The sequence below is a fragment of the Nuphar pumila genome, chromosome 7 (genome assembly GCF_984573655.1).
Source record: "Nuphar pumila chromosome 7, dmNupPumi1.hap1.1, whole genome shotgun sequence".
Taxonomy (NCBI): Eukaryota; Viridiplantae; Streptophyta; class Magnoliopsida; order Nymphaeales; family Nymphaeaceae; genus Nuphar; species Nuphar pumila.
Genome location: NC_143255.1, coordinates 96110774 through 96136189, shown reverse-complemented (window position 1 = coordinate 96136189; position 25416 = coordinate 96110774). Strand labels below are relative to the sequence as shown.

General features: G+C 38.5%; 2 protein-coding genes and 1 non-coding gene across 3 annotated transcripts; 2 read left to right on the top strand and 1 right to left on the bottom strand.

Annotated features, from left to right (window-relative positions):
- The first annotated feature begins 2150 nt into the window (after positions 1-2150).
- LOC149832542 (zinc finger protein STOP1 homolog) lies at positions 2151-4323 on the top strand. The gene has a single exon (XM_090014556.1). It carries the CDS (start codon positions 2458-2460, stop codon positions 4180-4182), a length of 1725 nt encoding a protein of 574 aa, XP_089870682.1. The 5' UTR covers positions 2151-2457; the 3' UTR covers positions 4183-4323.
- A 1673-nt stretch (positions 4324-5996) lies between these two features.
- LOC149832541 (RNase MRP) lies at positions 5997-6253 on the bottom strand. The gene has a single exon (XR_016433505.1).
- Positions 6254-6362: 109 nt separating this feature from the next.
- Positions 6363-10230, top strand: LOC149832540 (uncharacterized). The gene is made up of 2 exons (XM_090012499.1): positions 6363-6764; positions 9963-10230. The coding sequence occupies exons 1-2, from the start codon at positions 6408-6410 to the stop codon at positions 9984-9986; spliced, it is 381 nt and encodes a 126-aa protein (XP_089868625.1). The 5' UTR covers positions 6363-6407; the 3' UTR covers positions 9987-10230.
- The last annotated feature ends 15186 nt before the right edge of the window (positions 10231-25416 follow it).

Here is a 25416-nt window from a genome sequence, read left to right as displayed (position 1 = left end):
AAAGGGGAGGACCTTTATTTATAGGAAATGAAACTTGGGCCCCAAGTTTCCCCTTTACCCATTTGCCCTTGGCTTCTTTTTAATGCCAAGAGGTTCCTTGGTGTGGGGCCCACTTGGATATTCCATGGGATATTTTTGTGGGTCCCACCAGATATTTTCTGAGGAATATTTTTGTGGGTCCCACCAATATTTCCGTGGGTCCCGCAAGAATTTCGGGTTTCCGGCGATTTTTTTCCGAAAAATTCTGAGTACGCCATTCCCTTCGTATTGACGTAACTAAGAAAGTTGGCTCGCAGAAATCCTTTGATTTCATTCAGGTAGGAAGTTATGGCTTCCAGAGTGTTTGAGCATATATTCGCGATTCGACGAATATCCTAAGTATAACTGGCTCGCAGGAATTGATTCGTTTCGCATTCTAAGAAAAATGCTATTTTTACCGGTAAATGCCTCATGAATTTTATTCAGATATTTTCTGAAAAATTGCGGGTCTTACACTTTCTCCCGGTATAACCTTACAATCGATGCAACAACCCATATCTCTCTTTCTAAGTAAAAAAAAAATCTATCTGACTCGTATTAACCCCACTTTTAAATGTTACTAGGTGAGACTCCCTCTTCCTAAACCAAGTGTTTTCTAAAGATCATATCATAGGACAAACCAAAATCTAAAATCCTTTCTCCACTTTCGTTTTTTTCTCCTATACCATAGCCTCCATGGATACTCTCAAATCCATCCCTACTAATGCCTACATGTCCATTAAGGTCACTGCCGATGAAAAGCTTTTCTCCATAAGATATCCCTTGTACTACTTCATCTAAATCTTCCCAAAATTGATGCTTAATGGAATCATGTAAACCTACTTGAGGTGCATAAATACTAATAATATTAATAATATCCGTACTTAATACTAATTTAATAAGTAAAATCCTATCACCCTTTCTACGGACCTCAACTACATTATCTATAAACTTACGACTCATAACAATGCCTACTCAATTCCTATTCCTATTTATTCTTGTATACCAAATCTTATATCCCAAAGGTTTTATCACTTTTACTTTTTCACCTATCCATTTGGTCTCTTGTAGACATAAAATACCAATCTTTCTCCTACACATAACATCTACTAACTCTATCAACTTACCAGTTAAAGACCCTATGTTTCAAGTAGCTAACCTAATTTTATGGCCTTGGACTAACTTCTTTATCCCCACCTGTCCAACAAAGTGAGGGAACCCTTGCCTATTTGACACCACACCCGGGCATCGGTGTGACGCATCGCTTCTAAGCAATGACCTAGCAACCCTTATCCATTTATCACTGCCTTTGAGCCTATAGAGTACAACGCGTCGTTCAATAAGAAACACCCCAGCGAAATTCTCATATTGGTTCATATTCATAGGATTTGACTAAGTTTTTATGCGGGCTGTCACTAGCCTACCACAACTCTCCTCTTTTATTCAGGCGTGGGACCGACATTGTATAACTAAACAGTTAATCACAGGCGGAGTTAACCTTTCAAAATATCATGAGACTTTTTTTTTCCATATTTTTTCCGGTGAACAAAGATTTGGGAATATGCTACAAACTCCAAACAATCCTTATTCATGACCTACCCAACATCACTTCATTCTAATTTGGTGAGCTGAAGATTATGGAGCTTGACTTTTGAGTTCTTTCATTGGTCAACATCACTTCGTAAAATAGATTTGCACTAAGCCACAGTTGAAACAGGACCACATGCACAAAAAGACAAAAGAAATCTGAGCCGTAGGATTTCTTTATCCCATCGTGAGTCTGCTGTACCGCGGACACGAAGTGTCTTTCGATCTGGGTGCCTGGATATTGGGACACACGTCTCGAGTTCCCCCAACACTTCCCCCCAAAAAAACGGTCACAGTTTCCAAAGCAACTACGGTACGGCTCATCTCCTAATACAGGTTCGATTATTCAAGTCGGACGATTCTTACGCAAAATCCGGTTCCTTTCGGTTGTATCGATTCCTCAAAGCCAATTTCGCGTTGACTACAGGGCACTTTAGTCCTTTCATAAATGAATCAGGTGATGCAACTCGCACGTGCAGGATGGAGACAGTCAGACTCCACCCCCCCTTTTTAATGGCGACGCCATCCTCTTTCTTTTCCCATAAAATCCAGATAAAGCGGGAAAAAATGGTTTCAACCCATCAGTCTGAGCCCATACCCACCACCAGGTATCTTCTTTCTTTCGTTTTCTGTGTAATTGTGGCTCAATTATAGCGTTCTGGAATCTTGGATTTCATTTTCTTTCCTGCAATAATTCAGCTTTCCCAATAGCCCTTTAGCGTTTGGGTACTCTTGCTTTTTAGTGATTCTTCGCTATATTCTCCTCTCCCTTCTTCTTCTTCCAGTAGGGTTTTGGGGGTTTCTTGAGGTGTAGAGATAGGAATTGGATGATTTGGGGTTTGAGATTTGGGGATGGATAATCATACCCACCCGAGGAATTTTGAGGTTTCTGCAAATCCGGATGATGGGTATTCGAAATTCAGGGTTTTGGGGCAAGATGGTGCTCCATTTGGGGATTTCCAGAGCGGCTCTTGCTTCCAGAAGGCTCAGGATTTGGCCTTGTCTAGCGTGAGGTCCCAATTAGGCTTAGGGTTTGAGGATTTCAATTTGGGTGGTGGGTTGGATTCCAAAGGGGAGGGTTTGCTGCCTTATATGGATTGCAGCCCCAGGGCGTTGCTCAGAAATCTGTTTTTTCTTGAGCAGAAGGTCCATGATCTTCAGGGTGTGGTGAGGTCCATGATTGGGGGGGACTGTGGGATGGATAGATCCGATGGGTTCTTGATCAAGCAGCAGATGATTAGGGCAGATATTGCGTCGATCATAGCTCAATTGCTGTCGGCAGCTGGCCGGTTGATCCCAGCCGGGCAGCAGGTTGGTCAGGGGGGTATTCTGGGATCTGGGTTTGAGGATGATGCTTTTGTTGGTCATCTGAGTGATGGGGTGGCTGGGGCAGGTGGGATTGGGATGATGGGCATTTTGCAGCAGATGGGTGAAGTTTTGGAAACCGGTGGTGATATCAAAGTTGGAAATATGGGAATCGATTTTAGTCAGTTGGATGATGATGATTTGTCCGGTAATATGCTTGGAACGCCATCTGCGATAGAATTGCCATCAGGGTTAGCAAGAACACCTGATGATACAAAGATGGTTTTTTATGAGGAGTTTAAGAAGGTGGGCTCCAACCAACCTGAACCATCGGTGTTTCAGGCTAATGAATCTGAACATGTATCAGCTGGAGACATGGAATTCAATGGAATGGTGAAAGATGAGGATGAGGATGGGGAGGAAGAGAACCTTGCTCCTGGTTCGTATGAACTATTGGAGTTGGACAAAGATGAGATTCTGGCACCGCATACCCACTTCTGCACGATCTGTGGGAAGGGATTCAAGAGAGATGCTAATCTTCGAATGCATATGCGTGGTCATGGCGATGAGTATAAGACTCCGGAAGCCCTTGCAAAACCACACAAGGATGCAAAGCTGGAGAGTGGTCAATTAAAGAGGTACTCGTGTCCTTTTGATGGATGCAAAAGAAACCAAAAGCACAAGAAGTTCCAGTCTTTGAAGTCTATCCTTTGTCTGAAGAACCATTACAAGAGAAGCCACTGTGATAAGAGCTATACCTGCAGCAGATGCCACACCAAAAAATTCTCTGTAATTGCAGATCTGAAAACCCATGAGAAGCACTGTGGACAGGATAAATGGCAGTGTTCATGCGGAACAACTTTCTCTAGGAAAGACAAGTTGTTTGGCCATGTTGCTCTGTTCCAAGGCCACACGCCTGCACTTCCTCTGAATGAGATTAAAGGTTCTGGTAACCCAGATGAAGGTGGAAAGGCTGAAAAAATGAAGAACGGTGGGAAAACAGTGCCTAAATTGCCTCCAATCTCTGCTGGAACTGAGCAGGGAGTTGCTGGTCATGGATTTAATGCACTAATTAGAAATGACGCAGCTCCCACCAACATTAGCTTTGGTGAAGAGGTGACCAGGAACAACTTTAATGGTGGATCAAGCATGATGGGAAGGTTACCTAGGTCAGGATCTAATCTAATAGGAGGATCATCTTCTTTGCAAGCTGTGTTATCTGGCAATTTCCTCCAGCTGAACGGGGGGAATCCAAACCAGAATGCATTGTAAGCTTGACCTCAGTATGTCTGGTGTTATCAGAATTATGTTCTTGTGAGTTTCCGGTTATGATGTTAACCGGTGCCCTTGTTTATGTATCTAGCAAGATTGCTATGTTAGTATTACTGTCAAATGAAGTATTAGTTTTTAGTACATCATTCAAGTAGAACTTCCAATACTTATTATCTTGTTTTTTAATTCAGCCAAACTTGCCTTTTTTTTCAATCATGTACCTTCATTTTGCTGATTCAGTAATTTGATTGTGGATTGTCAGCCAGATGATTCCGTGCATTTCTGTTCATTCATTTTCCATCAGCATTCCCAGCTTTGCAGTATTTTCCAATGCATTGAAAGGTGAAAATTGCAGCAAAAATAGAAATGCATGTTCATTTACCCACAGCAAGTTTGTTTAGAACCACTTTTTTCAAGAAGCTGACCAAGGTCCCAAGTTGGACTGTATTTCAATTTCCCCAAAACTTGTGCGAAGAAATGATTTTGGCTGGACAAAACATTTACCGATATAGCTGGATCTAGCTCTCAACAAGTTCAAGCCAATCAGGTGTGAGCAATGAAACTCGAGGTTGAACACCTTTCAGCTTGAATCATATCTCGTCGCAACCACATTCTGATTATGTTTAATTAGCTATTGCAACACAAAATATAAATGATTTACAAGTTACAACAAACAATACAATCTAGAGCCTTTCCATCAAAAGGAACAAAGGGCCATTGCTTAGTGCAATGGTGAAGTGCGCAGAAACGCAAGTTTGATTCCTGAGAACATGTGTTCCATTGAAAACGTTATGGGCCTCCTCTCTTTCCCATTAAAAAGGAACAGAGGAAGATGACTAGCACCGAAATGATCAAACTACTCAACCGAGCACCTGAACAAACATATCCGGCTCAGAAAGAGGTGGGTTTCAGCACCAATGTAACGTGAAACTGGTTAGGATAGAACCATGAAGAATCCTTCTACCTATATTTTCTATCATTGTGCAGAAACCCCTAGGCGTAATGCCTCCAACAACGGTAACGATTTTGGGTTAGCGTCACGACCACCCAGATTTTTTCTTTTTCTGGGGCGAAATTTCTTTTAACAAGCCAGAGGAGGTATGGAATTAAGGTCATAGAGTTCTGATGTTTCCAACCCACAGGTTTCAGATGGCGACGCCAGAACGATGAAATTCTAGTTTCTTTCATAAGAATGATCAGATTAACCAAACCAACAACGAGAAACAAATGAACTCAAATCCAAGTTATCGAATAAATTGACCTCTAGATTAATGGATACGCATCCAATACTTAATCAAATAAAAAATCAACACAGAAATATGATGAATTCCACTTTCCTTCACGTACATGATCGAATCAACCAACGAACTGCCAAAAATAAAAATAAAAAAACAAATAATCCAAGCTCAATATCTCGCATAAATCCCGAATGCCTGAAGTGTTTTTTTTTCGGACAAAATATACACAACACAAAAATCTGATCTAAGAAGAATTTCCGATTCGAAAACGGACAAAAGAAAGATAAAAAATCAAAGACGAGGAAAAGGAAGAGGAAGTTATCTCGACGCTTTTCTCTCTCTGGTTTGGTTGGGCGATCGGAAAGCCGTGACAGCGGAAACCCTAAACCTCAGATCGGACCTCAAAAGAGCCGGTAGAGAAGGGAACCCTTGATGATGTCAACTAATCGGACCTTATCCAGATCGGGACCCGACTTTAAGGGTGTCCTTGAACAAGGTCGTTACAGAAGTCCGGGCCTGGTACCGGTACCTCAAAATCGGATCCAATATGTGAACGAAAGCGACAAAAAGTTATGGGATCACGGGAGTGTAAGCCCCGTTGAGTTGATCTAACGGCGTAGATCGAGTGCTATGACTGTCTGTACGGCCAGTAATGGGTTCTCGACCCACACCACAATTAAAGGCTCCACACGCGTCTCAGCCTGCCCTCTCGCAAGGGCGATGGTGCAAACCCGAACCCAACCTCGTTCCCGAGGCTGCAATCTCTGCAGGAATCGGCCCGGGGACTTTCCTTGGTCAATGGGAAACAACCAATGCACTCCATCCCGTGTCCCAATTATGATCTAATTCCCCTGCCTCGACTTTTAAAGTTGGAATCCACTTAAAATCCTTAGATATGGGACTATTCTTATGAGACGCCAATCATAAAAGAACGATGAGAGAGAGAGAGAGACGCACACACCTAAACAGAGCGAGAGAGGGGGAGAGATGTTGAAGTTTCTATCGAAGGTGAAGATCGAGTTCAACGCGTTCGATCCGAGGACGGCGGCGTGCATGGAGTTCCTAGCACAGTGCAACGCCCGGAAGGCCAAGGAGTCGAACCCCGCCTGCCAGCTGCTTGTCAAGCGCCGGACCGACGACCACCCACCGCAGATAACCGTGACCTACGTCAACGGCGTGGAGGAGGTGATCGACGCCACCTCAACCACCGCCCAGGCCATCCGCCAGGGCATCCTCGAGAAGGGCCAGTTCCTCGAGACCGAGCAGATGTTCCGCGAGGCCGGAGAAACCTGGCCCGTCCTCATCCCCGAGGCCGAGCTCCACCAACCTGCCCCTGGCACCAAGGTCCGTCTTCCTCACTCCTCTCTGTCGTCGTCTTCTTTATTCGTTGCTATTGAATCAATCGAAAATGGTCCCTTTTTTCTTATTTCCTTTTCCCTGCCGTCTTTGTTTCGTTACTTTCGTTCAGACATTTCATCGAACAATTTGTGGGTGTCAACAGATTCTTATTGTTTTTTATGCTGTTTGATGGGAGATTCGAGATCGATACAGTGGTCGCATTATAGCTGTTTCTTGGCATTCTCTTCTTCCTCATCGTCGTTGTTGTTGATATTGAAACTGAAAAATATTCACGCTTCCTTCAATCCATTGACATATACAGTCTATTCATGACATCTTTTCTTTTTGGCATATTTCTCTTCCGACCACTTCCTGTGCTTACATTTAATTTGCACGGTTTTAGTATCCCAACCAACTTTGGTTGGACTCTGCCAACTTAGTTCTATCTTGGTCAGCCCTAACAAATCATCTAAATTGGTCTTGGCCTATGTCCAAATATCCGTGCTCAATCCAATTCTCATCTACTTCATACTTAGGGCTGAGGCAAATTGGGTTGTTCCCACAAGAACCTTGGATCTACTTTAAATGTATTAGTTTAAATAGTCTTCTTGGGGGTGAATTTTGTTGTTGTGGTAGCCCAAGAAATTGTTAAACCAAAGAGTATGTTAAAAGATAAACAACTTTGATCGTGTCATTTGAAGATTGTATAATAGTAGCTGGAGTATGAGAGTTGTAGAGTCCACATTCTGCTACATTGGATAAATTAGCATGAACTTTAGATAGAGAGGATGTAATTTCTCCTATAATAATTGCCTGAGGTTAATAGGTTGGATTTGTATTGTATTCATGGAAGATCGTGGATTGGAACCTTGCTTCTTGAAGATGAGTTCTTTTCTTTATTCATTTTGGATTGAAGGCAGTATTCTTGGGTGATTCCTGTAACAGCAGCAACAAGAAACAAAAATTATTTGTGTGAAACTAAGATGGGTGGGTGGTATTTAGGGGATCGGTAGCTCATGTAGTACTCTTTGCATAAGACAAATATGCGGCTATGCTTAGATTCCAAGATGCGGGCTGCTTTTTTTCTATGATGAAGGAAAACCTTCGCCGAGAACCAAGTTACTTAATGGGCAAACCTCCCTCGATGTAAAAGTCGGGGTTAAGGACATGACCACCCAGCCTTACGTGCGTCAACCATGATAAAGTAACAGCAGCTCCCATGCACCAACATGATTCAATCCTGGGCTGCTTGTAGATCTTCTAAGATCAATGGGATTTTGATGTGTTTACACCGTCGTAGGCTATTGATCTTTGATCAAATGAGGTTCAGTGTCTTTAAGCAATTGTCTATCAGGTTTGAAAGCAGTGACACTCAGTTATACAAATTTGGTGGTGCCACTGCCAACTAGTGGAGTGGAATTTAAATTTACAGGGCAGCTAGATGAAACTAGGAAAGGATTTTGTGAAAAAGGATGGAGGTCAGGAACTTATTCATAAGAGTGGGAGGTAGAAAGGGGGCATCTCTTAGAACAAAACTAAAAGTTCTAAGATAATTAAAGAATTCGATAAGAAATATGGACAGGGGGACAAATCAAGTGGAGACCTTTGTCATGGTTAAGGGAACCAAAATGCTACATTTAATCCTGGTATAAAACCATATGAATTCACTAAAGAGGCTCTTAATCCTGCAACTTTTTTCTTTCGGGGGGGGGGGGAGGGGGGGTGCAGGGTAGTAAGCAGTTACTGCATTAGATAAGGGGTTTGCACTCTCTTATTCCACCAATGAGGATTGTAGACTTGTAGTGAAGTCTTGAAGGACGTTTTTGAGAAAAAGGAAACAATCTGTAGCTGAGCTCCAAAAGAGTTCTTAGATCCAATGTATGTACCGTTGGTTTGACATGTGCAATGTTTGCAAAATGTTGAGATGTTCCGGATTTCATATTCACAAGATGAGCTAAATGTATCCTATGGTCTTCTCAAGAGAAAAGAGGAATAAAAACAAAAAAGAAAGAGAGACAAGAAAAACATGTTGATCTCTATTACAATGGATGTTTAAGGCTAAATGTTTCAACCCTTACCAGCCTTGTGAAGGCCCAGATAACTCATTTCTGCAATTAAAGTGCATCCACCAAGGATGATGCATCTGTAATGAGATTTGTTATGAAGAAATGATGCATTAGGTTAATATGTCTGCTCAACATTGATGCATATAGCACAACTTTAGAGAGATTTTTACTGTACTCATTTGGAATGGCAGGGGACTTGGTAGCCAAAGTTACATTTGAGCTTGATTTTGATGCTTCTATTCGTAGACCAAAATCGAGTGGCCCTTCTACATATATAATGGCCTAAAAATAGAAAGATCTCCTGTTCTACAGTTCTACTCTTTAATATTGTGATCAAATCCTCATCTTTCATTTTCACCAAGACTTGGTGCTTTGGGTGCATCTTATAAAGGCCTAGCTTTCAGTTGCTGGTGGTTTTGTATTTGGACGGAGCTGCCTCCTCAAGCCTAGAGGACTTGGTAAAACTATGGTTTGAAGATCCATATTGCCAATGTTAAACCTCAACCGATCAAATGTTTTGGGATTTCACTAGATCTATTAACACTCGCTTGTCCAGATAAGTGGGATAAATTTAGATATTTTTTTGTGGAGCATTATGCAATGCCACATATTATCCCAGATTTCTGGATGAGTGGGTGCTACGCCGAGTGTCTAAAGACTTGCATTCAGAAACTTAAATTGTACGTTACTATATTCCTCTCCTTAACCATACACAGTTTTAACTTAGTTGGATTCTTAAATGTGGTTGTGGTTTACTGAAAATTCTACTATAAAAAAATTTCCTAACTAGTGTGTGTTTGTAACCATGGTGCCCATAGAATGTACACACATGGGAGACGGTTTCAATGGGCAATTGACCCCCTTTTTGTCATCTGCATCATCACCATATGCAGAGTATGACCCCTTGATGCAACTGGGTGGATATGCTGATGGTTTGTCATGGAACATATTGCCAAATTTATCATGTTTGATGAAGTATGTTGGTAAAGTTTTTTTTTTCCTTAGGCATGTATTTGTTATAATTCCATGATGATTACCATTACTTTGCATTAATTTCCAAGGGGAAAAAGGAAAAGGTTATTAGTTTTCATTAGAATGGCTATATCTTATACTGATCATGTCATGCATCATTTTGCAGCCACGGAAAGCAGTGGAGAAGTAAAGGTTTTTGGTGATTGCTTGCAAACAAGTTTATGAATGACCTTTGATTAATCATCCTTTATCAGGGTAGAGAAACTTTGTAATAATTTTAAATGCTTGTGGGTTGTGGTCAGAAATGTCAGTTGATTCTTGTTGAAGAACTTGTCATTATAGGGATGAGAGGAAAAAATCACGTATTTGGTCCCCACTATAGTTGCTGCTCTGCCTTTTGTTCAAAAAAAATTATTAAATATATACCTTTTCACTGAGATCACTAGCTGGATATTGACAAGTATTCGCATGACCTCGCTGATGCTGTCTGTTTATTTCCAATTTCCCCTGTCTAGGATTGGTGGTGGTTCAGGTGAAGCCTGGATTTGGGTGCCATCCCTTTCATGCAGGGCAATGACAGATCGTGAACGAGACAATCTATCAAAAAGTAAATAAAAAGAAAAAGAGAATTTAACGTAAAATAATTGCCGACAAGGAGAAAGCTCTCTCTCTCTCTCTCTCTCTCTCTCTCTCTCTCTCTCTCTCTCTCTCTCTCTCTCTCTCTCTGTGTGTGTGTGTTCTTGGCTCATCAGAGAAGAATTTCCTGGAAGTTTCTCTTTAGAGAATTTCTGGATGCATCCAATTATCTAGAAAATCATGAAAAGTAGGGATTTTTCTATGTGAAACTGAATTTATCCCAATTTGTACGGATAATTGGGGAAATTCAAAACCTACCATTACACACATACACACGATGGGTGCTTTTCCTTTTCTCCCATGTAGAAAGAAAGAAAGAGAAAAAAAGAAAGGATTTCCCGACCTGCCAACCTTGGGGGTATCGGCGGGCGGGTATGGCATTGGAAGGAGGATGGTCGGAGAGTCGGGCGAATGCCTTCTGAAGCATCGAGAAAGGCGGCCCATTTCCTTTCGTCTTCTGCGGGCCTTTGGGTCGATTCAGACACACCCATCCTGCGAAGCAGGTTATATGTTTGCCCCCCCCCCCCCCCCCCGAAGATGCAGGTGCGTGTTCAGGGGTCCGAATGAGCGCCATGTATATAAGCACATGGGGTTTGTATCCCCGTGTATGTTGGCATCACTTAGCGTCGGAGTTCAGTGCGGTTGCAAAGACTTAAGTACCCTTTCTCGCCATGAAACGATGGTTTGAGAAAAGGATAAAAATGTCTTTCATCTAGAAAAGGGAGGATGATCTTAACTCTTCAAAGTCTAAATGTTTTGTTTTTGCCCTAAACAGTAAACGACGCACCATCTGCTGTAACAGGTGCTTCCATTGACGACACGCCCTTTGCCCTCGTTTGCTGTCATTGGAGCACCCTTTACCGTCATCTGCTACCACTGGAGCAACCTTTGTCGTCGTCTGCTTCCATTGAAGCACCCTTTGCCATCGTCTGCGCAGTGGTAGCACTGTTGCCACCATTGATTGCATCTACCTTCTGGGTGTTTCTACTTCATTATCGGATTACTAAAACTTCTATCGTTTCGATGAGTTTCGTGTAAGGTTTTGTTATGTAAACAAATCGATTTGTAAATCTGAATGTTAAATCTTACAACTGGTTATACTATTTATGCTAAATAACACCTATTTTTATACTGAAACAAATCGATTTATACATATCCATCTTCTGGGTGTCGAAAAACAATTAACACGATTTGTTCTTACGAAAGCTAAACATTAATACGATATGTACTTATGAAGGCTAAATTTCTATAATGATTTGTACGTTTGAATGCAACAATGATTTATACATTTAATGCAGTAGCAATTTGTACGTTCGATGCAACAATAATTTATATGTAATGATGTGTATTTATGATTTATGAAGTTACTATGATTTGTACTTAAGTTTGCTAAATTGTACAACGATGTTTACTTATGAAGCCTAAATGTTACAACGATATGTACTTATAAAGGTTGTGATTTCTACAATGATTTATACATTTGAGGCATGAACGATTTATATATTTAAATTAGTAGCGATTTGTATGTTTAAAGCAACAACGATTGATACGTTTGATGCAATAGCGATGTGTATTTATGAAGTTACCTCAAATTGTACTTAAGTTTGCTAAATCTTACAACGATGTTTACTTATGAAGCCAAATATTGTGACGATTTATAATGTTGGTGATTGTGTAATGAATGTGATAATTTGTAATAATATATACTTGGGGAGGCAATTGTAACATATAATAATACAGTTAAATTTATGTGTTATGCAGGTTAGCAATGACTAAAATTCATAAGACAAGAAAGCCCCCATAGTTCGATAGGATGACTACTGGAGAAATTATCCGCCAATCTGATATATATGAGCGTTATGAAACGTACCAAAATATAATGAAGATTGAGAATGATAAAGACAGGGGCAAAGCGTTAGAATTTCATAATGCAGAGCCTGATCCATCAGATATTAAAGATGAAGAGCAAATGAAGAACTAAAGAAGAAGAAGAAAGATGACGAAGAGAAGGAAAAGCAAAGGAAGAAAGAGGAAGAGAATAAAAAGTAAAGGAAGAAAGGGCAAATGAAGAAAGATGAGAAGGAGAGGGAAAGGCAAAGGAAGAATAAGGAGGAGGAGGAAGAAAAGTTAAGACAATTCAAGAAGGAGAAGGAGAAGGAGGAGGAGAGGGAAAGGCAAAGAAAGAATAAGGAGAAGGAAAAACAATTGAAGAAGAAGGATGAGGAGAAGGAAGAGAAGGAAAGACAAATGATGAAGATGGAAGAGGAAAGACAAATGAAGAAGCATTAGGATGAGGAAGAGAAGGAAATGCAAATGAAGGAGAAGGATGACGAGGAAGAGAAGGAAAGTCAAAGGAATGAGAAAGAGGACGAGAAAGGTAAGGAAAGGAAAAGAAAAGGAAGAAGCACAAGGAAGAAGAAAATGAAAAGGAAAGGAAAATGCAGGAGGAGGAAGAAAAGGAAAGATAAATGAAGGAAGAAGTAGAAAAGCAAAAGAGGGAGGTAGTGAAGCGAAGGAACAACAAAAAAGGTAGAGGAAGAGAGGAGGATGAGAGAATGAATGGAGAACAAGAAAGGCAGAGGAGGGAGGAGCATGAGCGAATAATGGAGCAACAAGAAAGGCAGAGGAAGGAGAGAGGGGATGAAAATGAGAAAAGTATGACCAAGGTATATAAATCACTCTTGTCTGTCATGATTTACTGTGATAGGTATTATTATGTATAGTGATTATTGTGATATGATTACTATGTATAGCGATTACTGTAATAGCGATTACTATGTATAGCGATTACTGTGATAGTGATTACTATGTATAGCGATTACTGTGACTTATATATATCGATTACCGTAATAGACATTAATACGTATATCGATTACGTAATGATTTACTGTGATAAGTATTATTATGGATAACGATTATTGTAATAGTAATTACTATGTATAGTGATTACTGTGATAGCGATTACTGTGACCTATGTATACCAGTTATCGTAATAACGATTAGTGTGTATAGCAATTACTTTGATGTTGATTATTGTGTATACGATTACAGTGATAGCGAGTGTACAACGATTATTATATATAGCAATTACTATGTATAATGACGTGTAGAAGTACAAATGAGACTAATTGTGATTTGATACGAATAATATGCTATTTTGTGTTATATGAAGGTCAAAAGAGAAGTAAAGCATCAGATGAAAAGCTCAGAGGGCAGTGTCAGTGGCCTGCAGTTCTGTCGTGGTATGAACAACTGAGTGAATATCAGAATGACCGATTATGAAATATGCACTTCGGCGATCTTCTAGAGCAGCATTATTTTGAAATATGCTGGAACACCATAACCCACCTGGTCAATAAGTGAAATCATAAGACGAACACATTTCAGTTTGATGATTTTGAGATCACCATGACCCTAGAAGATGTGGCACGGATTACGGGTCTTAAGTGCCATAGAAGTGCTGTCCTAGCACAACATTCAAACTATAACGCAAGAGACAAGTGCTCGACCTTTCTAGGAATGTCGATGGAGGATTGGGGTCAATGTATTTCTAGTGAAAGCAATTCCACATCGATAAAAGTTTCTTTTTTTCATAATAAATGGGAAGGCCGGTCCGCTACATGTGCATCTGAAATAGCTGACCAAGAGTTGTGCGGCTTTCTTCTTTATTTTTTTGGACTTACTTTATTTTTAGATTTATCTGGTTCAAGGTTAAGTTACCTGTGGCTGCAGTTCTTGGAAGACTTAGATGAAGTCGACAACTATGCATGGGGTGCTTCTATGCTCGTACACATATACAACCAAATTTACCGTGTGAGTAAGGATACAAAAACCGTCAAAGGGTTTTGGCCATTTGTTCAGGTAATTGTTTATTACATATTTGGTAGTTGTAGACTAAGATCGTTGAATGTTAAAGTCTTACTAATATATTATTTTTGTAGGCCTGGGCATGAGAGCATATTGTCGCCTTGCGTCCTTAATGTGACCCTGCGATTTATGATTTTCCCAAGATCGGTTGGCGGGCTACAATAAATGTCAAGGAGGATAATGTTAAGTTCATTTTATATGGTCTGCAATTAACACTACAAGAAAAATGTGTATTAGCAACGGACGCTATCCGTCGCTAATCTGTTGCAAAATCCATCGTTAACATGTTTAGCAATGGATTAGTGATGGCTTAGTGACAGATAGCGTCTGTCGCATAACCCTACTCGCTAAACTATGATAGAATTTATTTGTCGTCAATCCGTCACTACTTAGCGATGAATCATGTCTGTCGCTAAATAGAGACTGATTTGGTTATGAGATGAAATTTAATCCATCGCTAATCTGTAATGAGGGATACGTATCTGTCGCCAATTTGGTGACGGACATTAGCGACGACTTAAATTCCATTGTAAACCAACAACTGATTTAAATTGGCGACGGAGTAGCGACAGATAATATCCATCACTAATTTAAAAAAAAAAATTAAATTTTTTTTGAAATATTTTGAAACTCGAGAAAAATTTCTCTTTATACAATTCATATAACCTGCTTATAAAAAAATAAAGTACACATAAAAAATACATATACAGGTGAAACAAATTTAACACAAGTTCTAAGTTAAACAACTTTAACAACCAAATATAGTCCTTGCCAAGTTATAATTAGTTACAAGTATGTCAAACAAATTAAACACATGAATCTAATCCTCGCCAAGATTCTGGGCATCATCTTCTTCATTTTCTTGATCTGCTCCTCCCTCCATGCCTCCATCAGCTCCTCTACGCTGATCATCTCCAGCATCTTATAAGAGAACTAAAATGTTAGTATTTATAAACAAAATATAATGAAATAAATTATATGCAATGCACCTAATCTAATGCAACAAAGTAAATGGTTGAATGACACATAGACTAACAATAAACTGAAGGACATTAACATAATTCAGATATGTGTTCTAAGACTGAAACCAAATTTATAGTGATTCAATCATGCAGATATGTGTTCTAAGGTTGTCAAAAAATATCACAGTGATTCACGCATGGATATATGGTTTATAAGGCTGTCAAATAAATGTGTTATGTATCACAATCATGCATATATGTGTTACAAGGTAGTCAAAAAACTTCCATAGTGATGAAATCATGCTTATATGTGTTCTAATATTGTAAAAAAACTTTCATAGTGATTCAATCATGCTCATATGTGTTCTAAGGCAGTCAAAAAACTTTCATATTGATTCAATCATGCATATATGTGTTCTAAGGAAAATTTTATAGTAATTCAATCATGCATATGTGTATTCTAAGGCAGTAAAATAATTTCATAGTGATGAAAACATCTTGTATGCGTTCTAAGGTTGTCAAAAAACTTTCATAGTGATTCAATCATGCATATATGTGTTCTAAGGTTGTCAAAAAACTTTCATATTGATTCAATCATGCATATATGTGTTCTAAGGTTGTCAAAAAACTTTCATATTGATTCAATCATGCATATATGTGTTATAAGTCAGTCAAAAAACTTTCATATATGCTAATATCATGCTCATATGTGTTATAAGGCAGTAAAAAAACTTTTATAGTGATTCAATCATACTCATATGTGTTCTAAGGCGGTCAAAAAACTTTATATGTGATTCAATCATGCGTATCATGTTCTAAGGCAGTCAAAATTTTTTATAGTGATTCAATCATGCATATATGTGTTATAAAGCATTAAAAAACTTTCATATACTCTAACATCAGGCTCATATGTGTTCTAAGGTTGTCATAGTAATGAAAGCATGCTTGTATGTGTTCTAAGGTTGTCAAAAAACTTTCATAGTGATTCAATCATGCATATATATGTTATAAGGCACTAAAAAAATTTCATAGTGATGAAATCATGCATATATGTGTTGTAAGGTTGTACAAAAACTTTCATAGTGATTCAATCATGCGTATATGTGTTATAAGAGTGTCATAAAAAATGTATAGTGAATCAATCATGCATATATATGTTCTAAAGGTGTCAAAAAAATTCATAGTGAGCCAATCATGCATATATGTATTCAATCATGCATATACTAGCTTGAAATCTAACGACATGAATCTTTATACCTGACGAGCACCAGAGCTCATGTTGAATGCAGACGAAGTTCCTTTGTCCTGAAAAAAGTTGCACAACTCATTATGGACAATGTTGGAAATGACTTCATTTAAAAAGTATTGCATTTTATCCTCAAGACGTTGACAAACACCATCCCAAGACATAGCAGGGTCAATCGAACGTTGGGAGTTGATGTTGGTGGGAGAACTCTGAGAGCCATGGCTGCAGGAGGCAACGACTGCTATGGTGTTCATGTTACTCTCAAACCCGAACACACGACCCTTTTTGGGTTCACTGGTTGCAGTCACCCATGCTGTAGAATCAAAAGGCGGATGCTGAGTGGAGTCATCGCCATATCGCTCTACCATTTGCTGCTCATATGACTCCTACAAAGTAATGATTAGAATATGAATTAATAATTAAGAATTATAATATTTATGATAACATAATTCATAGTAACTTGTATATTACAATGTTTATTAATATAATAAATACATACTGATGTCGCTTTCGCCTTCTCTAATACAAAATCTATCGTGTTCTTACGTTTATGTGTTTCAACAAACACATCCTTATAATACACAATGTCTCCTTTTTCTGCTTCCTGCAATGTTAAATGATAAAACAATTAATTAATAAGTATACAAAAATACTTACAAATTTGACTATACATATATATATATATATATTGATGAGTTACCATTTTCTTCTGGTGTCTCCCAAAAGTCCTAGATCCACATGTATGTAGATGGGCATCGGGCATCTTTGCTCGATTTTGTGCAGTCTTTGCTGAGCAATTTTGAAATTCATTGCTCGCCCACTTGTCGCACATGCCCTCATAATAATCTCTCCTGATAGTAGAAGGCCCATGGCCCTTCCACTGTAGTGGATCGTCTATCCCACCAGATGTTTTTTTTGCTACATTCTTCATATTGTGCAGCATGTCAGTAAATCGATTGGCAGTCACCTTCTACCACACTACCCTCACATCTTTCTCCTTGTTCACAGTCGCGAAGCGATAATAAGCCTATAAATACTTTCAAAAAGTTAACACACATGAGTATAATAAAAAATTAAATATGAAACACATTAGTTATGATAAATGATTACATACCATGAAGGAGGACATTAATCTGTCCAACACCTTCGTCGGATACTCTTTTCATTGTGCGACCGGTCCTGGAAGATGTTGCAGTAGTGACTTTCTAATTTCTCGTATTACTTCTTGCTGCTCGAACTTTGTACTACACATGAATTGGTACACATTAACAATGGATTGTCAATATACACTATTTATAAGATAAATATTGGACAAGTGACAATGAAATACTTGCGGTCGACTATCGATATACACTATTTGAATGAATCGTCATGTGTCACACTGTGAAGACCCTGCATCCGGCATTGTCTCGTGATGTGTATAAGTAGTTGATGTAGGTGGGTCATGTGTAGGCGAAATATCACCTACAGAACAATGAGTTAGAAACTCACACAATGCATATTTAAACTAATCAAGTATATAATTATTTAAATGATATACCTATCGAAGCATTGTGTGAAGACGAATGTTGAGTCTGCCTATCACTGAGCTGAGATCCTATAAAGACGATTAACAAGTAACAATGTTTTGGGATGAAGGCGTAGTTGTTGTTGTTGTAATGTTTATATCCACATATAAGTAAAAACATAATGAATGCCTATATTTAAATATAACACAAAAACATTTACCTAATGATGTCGCACGGCCTCTACTTGGTCCTCGACTACTGTGACCTCCACGAACCATATTCTAACAAATAAAAATGTTATTTAGATCAGTTACATGATATGCAATTTCATGGATACATATTCAAATAAAAAATAACTTCATGCAAGCATTAATATAGTCACATCAAATATGACAATACATTTAAATCATTCATAGCATATCAATGTCAAATATGTACCTGCAGCAAACACACTCCAATATTTTGCTAACTACTACCTCATAACTACTACCTCATCTAACATATCAATACATTCAAATCATTCATAACACTCAAACATGTATTTTAGTAGATCGAGTATGCTTCCTCATCACTTGTTTCACTTTCTTATTCTTCTTCTTCCTCCTCATCTTCGTCTTCTTCTACATTGGGTGCCTATCCACTTGGTATATCATTTGAATCACATTCTTACATACATGTGCCATCGGATAATGGAGATGTGACAAGCCCATGTGTGACATCGTGACCATAAAAAAAGCCATACATATCATCTGATTGATAGTAATCACTTTCTTTAGTTAATTTGTCTTCTTGTAACTGATCATACTCGGGGTATAGTTTAGACTTCACCTTACAAACTGCCCATCATTCATTTCTATCTGACTTTCTTGTACTCGAATATGAAGTATAGTAAACTTGTTGAGCTTGTGAGGCTAATATGAATGGTTCATATGTTTCAAACCTTGATTTATGATTCACCTCTATAATGCCTGAGGCTTTGTTGACTCTTGTTGTTGTGAGATCAAACCAATGACACTTGAATAAAGTTACACTATTATTTGTGCCTAAGTAAGTCAACTTCATTATTTCTTCTATAACACTATAGTAGTCATGTTCATTTTCACCGTAGCTGCTACCCTTGACACATACGCTACTATTCATCGTTGACTTGTTGACACCGTAGTCTTTTGTATGGAATTGATAACCATTTACGATATACTCGTTGTAACATTGCACAACTTTGGTTGAACCGTTTTGTAAATCACATATTCCTTGATCTTTAACATCACTATGGCAGACCTAAAAGTATAAACAATGACTGTAATCACGATCAATTAAGTAACTTATTGTTGTTTACAAGGAAAGAATGTATGTCATCATCCTTACCAACTCTTTTAACCATGCCATAAACTTATTTTCATGTTCTTTTTGTACATCTGCATCAGTGAGATGTGAAAGTTTTCTTCGCAACTCTAGATCAAATCGTCTGCACTTAATAAATACTTATATTATCGAACCATGTAGACACATATAAAACTTAATATTATATATTAAGTATACTTATTCGATGTATGGGTCGATTGCTGAGCAATTAAAAAGGATATAGATTTGTGTTATGTTTTGCTCCCGATCTTTCAAGAGTCTTGACCGGCAACTACCAAATGCATGCCTAAGTGGTTGAAATATCGATAATTTATTAGCTACATTAAATTATTTTTTATCATCATTATAAGGTGGGCATGTGTAACATGTTGGAATGTGAGGTTCAAAGTACATAGATGAGAAATTTGAATTTTCTTCCTTCACAAATAGAGCTCTCTACTCTTGCTTTATTCTGAACCTTTTTTTTAAGTCAAACATGCATCTGTCAACAATATACATCTCGGATTATAATAAATTTCTCAATTGCATTGAAAAGAAAAATATAAAAAACCATATACCTTTCAAATGGGTACATCCACCGATAGTGCACAGGATCATCAACCCTTAGTTCATATGGCAAATGTATGATCACATGTTCTATAACCTCAAAAAATGCTGACAAAAATATCTTCTCTAGCTGATAAATAGTAGTGACGACAGAATCCTCGAGATTCTTTACCTCAGATACTACGACTTCTGATGCGCACAATGTTCTAAAAAATCTACTCAACTTGGATAATACCCCCCCCCCCCATATAGGTTTGTCTAACATATCATGGAATGCTAGGGGTATCAACCATTGCATAATGATATGACAATCATGACTCTTCAACCCATATAACTGTCCCTCATCTATCTTCACAGCTCGAGCAATGTTAGAGACGTATACATCTAGAAATCTCAATTGTCTCAACCATTGACATACCAACTTTACTTCATCTGGTCCAAGCACGTACCTTGTTTTTGGTTTCAGTACTTTGCCATTGTACTCTTTGAGTTCTAATTCTGATCTTTTACATATTACTTTTAAATCTATACGGGCCTTCGGATTATCCTTCATTTTTCTTTTCATATTCATTACCATATTGAATACATTATCAAACACATTTTTCTCCACATGCATCACATCCAAATTATGTCGTATCAATAAGGTCGACCAATATGGTAGTTTCTAAAATATAGATTTCTTTGTCCAATTGTAATCCTTCCCAAATCCAAGGAAGGGCATCGGGCTACGGGCATCTATCAGTCCACATGAAAAGTATCGCAATCTTCTTAAAATCTCTATACCAGACAACCTTGTGGGTGGACCTTCCATTTCAGTTGTACCTGCTCGAAATACATTCCTTTGTCATTAGAACGGATGGTCACTAGGTAGAAATCGACGATGATAATCAAACCAACACAACTTTCTTCCATGCGTCAATCTAAAAGATTTTGTATTCTCCATGCAGTACGGGCATGCCAACCTCTCATGTGTGCTCCAACCAGATAACATACCATATGCAGGGAAGTCACTGATTGTCTATAAAAAATAACCTTCATATTGAAGTTTTATTTTTTTTTTGGGCATCGTACGTGAGAACACCATCATCCCACAGTATTTTCAGTTCATCAATCAATGACCTTAAATATATATCAAGATTTTGGTTCGAAGAAGTCGGATCAGGGATCAATAGAGACAAGAAAAGATTTTGATGCTTCATACACAAGCTTGGAGGAAGGTTGTATGAGGTGACAAATACTGGCCAACACGAGTATGGGGTTGATCTACCCCCAAATGGATTAAATTCATCTGTACATAAACCTAGCCTAACATTTCTCACTTCCGTTGCAAAGTTCTGATGAGTACTATCAAAGTGCCTTCAAGCTTTTGCGTCAACAGGATGTGTGATCTTGTCTTCATCATGTCAAACTTTATGTACATGTCATATCATTTGTTTAACCGTCCTTGAAGACATACAATCATTGCAATCTAGAGGTGAGAGGGAAGTAGCAGAGTGACTTGTATGACACTTCTTTTAACCTCGTGCTACCATTTCCCCTTATCTTTGGCTTAAACCAAGGATTCTCACATGACGTACATGATCTGCTATTTTCTTGATCTTTGAAATACAACATGCAGTGATTTGGACAAGCATCTATCTTTTGATACCCTATACCTAGAGCGTTGACCATAGCCTTCACACAATAGAGATTTTCTGGTAATTTCTCATCTTTGGGCAACATACTCTTCACAATAGAGCACAGACGGTCAAAACATGATTGACTCAAATTATACTCTGACTTTAAATTTAGTAGTTGAAGAACTGCAGACAAGATAGTGTGACTCTCATAACCATTCCACAGTGGCTCTTTAGCATCTCTAAGTAAGTCATAAAATCTACTAGTTGCATCGTTTGTTGCTTCTTTCTCTACCCCAGTTGTTGTATCACTATGTCCCATAGCAGAACCCATTTCTGGTCCTGCAATATCAAATATCAAATCAACATATGGATTATCGTGCACCACATCCACTTGTGCATCAAAATTATTATAAAATTCTTCACCATGAAGCGTCCAATTCTGATAACCACTAACAAAACCCTTCCTGTATAGGTGATGTCTAACACCATGAGGTTCTACAAATTGATTATTCTTACACATTGTGCAAGGGCATATGATCCGACTGGTGGAATCCACTATACTGACACTTGTTATCGCGAATTCAATAAAATTGTCAACACCATCCATATATTCATACGACACCTCATTATCAACCCTACGGTACATTCATTCACGGTTTGCAGCCATTTTGTCCTATAATGTTACAAATATTATCATCACCAGTTAAAAGAGAATCTTAATAATGCTATGATGAAAAAAATATCTAATTTATCTATTAATTCTTGTTTGGTGATTGTTTGTGAGCAATTTTTTGTTTCAATTAATGCATAAATTTTTTCCCCTCTATACCAAAAACATGTTTAACATAAAATGCAATTTCATGAACTATTATGCATGCATTGATAATTCAATATTTTTGTGTGTAACACCATCACATCATATTTATACACATTACGAGGATATTTAGAAATATGAAATCACATTCCATAAAATGATATATTCATTTGAAACATGTTTTCATGATACAATTTCACATGGAAGGCATAATCAAATGGAAAATAACTTCATGCAAGCATGAATACAAACACATCAAACATTATAATACATTTAAATCATTCATATCAAAACAATGTCAAACATGTACCTGCAGCAAGCACACTTCAATATCTCGCTAACTACTATCATGCTTAGCATGAAATCCGTACTCTAAAAATAAGAACACTTTTATTTTCATACATTAAAATCATGCTCAACATGATCTCCAAACTCCATCAAAGCAGTCCTAGATATCCACAACTAAGTGAGTGTGTGAACAGAAAAATGTTGCATCCAAGAAATTAAATAACATGTGATGCGCTTGCATCACTTACTCACCATGGGTATTTACCCGATTTGAATTGCTTTTGACTTTGCATTTTTTTCTTATTTCTTTTTGCATTGCATTTTTAGCCGCATGCGATGTTTAGCACTAAGCATCACGTAATTAGCTCAGTATCGTACATGCAAAGCATAAATATACAAAACAATATAGGGAGGAGGCTCGACTCCTCCCAGGCAAAAAAAAAATAGGGAGGGGTCGAAATCCCTCCATCGCATCCCGTAAGACAAAGAGGGGGCTCGACTACTCTCTCTTATCTCGTAAGACAGGGAGACAGGGAGGGGCACAACCCCTCCCTGGAGAAAAAAATAACAAGGAGGGGGCTCGACCCCTTCTTGGCAAAAAAAAAATATGGGAGGGGGCCAAGCGACTCCCTCGCATCTCGTAAGACAGGAAGACAGGGAGAGGGCTCGGCCCCTCCCTGGCAAAAAAAAAATAGGGGAGGGGGTCAAGCTCCTCCCGCACATCCCGTAAGACAAGGAGATAGGGAGGGGGCTCGACCCCTCCATGGCGAAAAAAAATAGGGAGGGCGCTTAGCCCTTCCCTGGCGAAAAAAAATAGGAGGGGTTGAGCCCTTCCAGCGCAACCCGTAAGACAGGGAGACAGGGAGGGGGCTCGGCCTCTCCCCAACGAAAAAAGCACAGGAAGGGGACCGAGCCCCTCCCTCACATTCCATAAGACAGGGAGGCTCGGCCCCTCCCTGGCGAAAAATGAAATGGCCAGCGATGCAACAGAAAGAGGGAGGGGAGTCGGGGGTTACCTGAGTTGAAGGGGAGGTGTCGTCGGAGAAAAGAGGTCATCGGCCGAGGGAGCCTCCTGGAGAGTGAGGTCAGAGAGGGACGACGATGGGGAGATCATCGGTGCAGTCACCAGTGGCTCTAGTCGCCGATGGCCATTGGGGAAACGAGAGGAGACACAAAGAGGGGGGGTTCTCGGGGTGTTTGCCAGACACAAGGAGGAGGAGGTGGCCAGGGCGAACACCGGAGGGCGGTAGGTGGCCAGGGTAGTCGCCAGAGAGAGGTAGGTGGTCGGGGCGAGCAACACAAGTGAGAGAGAGCAGAGTTAATTTTGTGCCCTAGATGAGTGTTTTACATAAAAAATTAGCGACGAAATAATTCCATCGCCAACATCGATGCTACTTAGCGACAAATTCACGATAGAAACATTCTGTTACAAACATTATCGCTAATCAGCAACAAAGTAGCGACAGGAAAAAGCCATCGCTATTCCATCGCTAAGTTGTGACATAGTTTATGATGGATGTAATTTCGTCGCTACTTAGCAACAGATTTGGTGACAAAATTATTTTGTTGCAAATCCCGCAACTAAATCAAATTTTAGGGACGGCTCATTTTCTCTCGCTAATCCATCATAAAATTGCGATGGATTATTTCCGTCGCAAATTTCCATCGCTAATTGACGTTTTTCTTGTAGTGTAAATGAGATAAATGGTTTAAAATAGTTTACAATAGTTTTAGCATTTATCATTCATTAGTATAAACCGTTGAAATATTTAGCATTCTTAAGTAATCATCACTACATCATTTTGTCTTCGTTAATACAAATCGTTATCGCATTAGCATTTAACATTCATTAGTATAAATCGTTCTAATGTTTAACATTCTTAAGTGATGATCATTGCAAAATTTTATATTCCTTAGTATAAATCGTTATTGCTTTAGCATTTAACTTTCATTAGTGTAAATCATTGAAATGTTTAGCATTCTTAAGTAATCATCGCTGTAGGATTTTGTCTTCATTAGTACAAATCGTTATCGCATTAGCATTTAACATTCATTAGTATAAATCGTTCTAATATTTAACATTCTTAAGTAATGATCGTTGTAGGATTTTGTATTTCTTAGTACAAATCGTTATCACTTTAGCATTTAACTTTCATTAGTGTAAATCGTTGAATTGTTTAGCATTCTTAAGTAATCATCGCTGTAGGATTTTGTCTTTGTTAGTACAAATCGTTATTGCATTAGCATTTAACATTTATTAGTATAAATCGTTCTAATGGTTAACATTCTTAAGTAATGATCGTTGCAGGATTTTATATTCCTTAGTATAAATCATTATCGCTTTAGCATTTAACTTTTATTAGTGTAAATTATTGTAATATTTGGCATTCTTAAGTAATGATCATTGCAGGATTTTGTCTTCGTTAATACAAAGCGTTAGCGCTTTAGCATTTAGCATTCATTATTGTAAATCACTGTAATATGTAGCATTCATTAGTGTAAATCATTTTAATACAAAACACTCATTAGTAACAATCGTTGTAATATATTTAGCACTAGCTATTATAAATTATTTTAATATTTAGCTTTCATTAGCATGAATAATTATGTGTATACCTAAACCACAATCTCCAATGTACAGGTTGTGTGGAGATCGTATGGAGATAGGGAAGATGAGGACCAAGAGGTTGTTGTTGCGGCTGTGAGACTGTTTGGCTGCGATATTTGACTATCTAGCAAATCTAAAGCTGAGTTGCAGCATGGTAGTCGAGT

What these genes read in the sequence shown, in the direction of transcription:
- LOC149832542 (XM_090014556.1), top strand. Translation starts at nt 2,458, where the DNA reads ATGGATAATCATACCCACCCGAGGAATTTTGAGGTTTCTGCAAATCCG.
- LOC149832540 (XM_090012499.1), top strand. Translation starts at nt 6,408, where the DNA reads ATGTTGAAGTTTCTATCGAAGGTGAAGATCGAGTTCAACGCGTTCGAT. An exon ending in AACCTGCCCCTGGCACCAAG is followed by an intron (nt 6,765 to 9,962) that starts GTCCGTCTTCCT and finishes ATCATTTTGCAG; the next exon opens with CCACGGAAAGCAGTGGAGAA.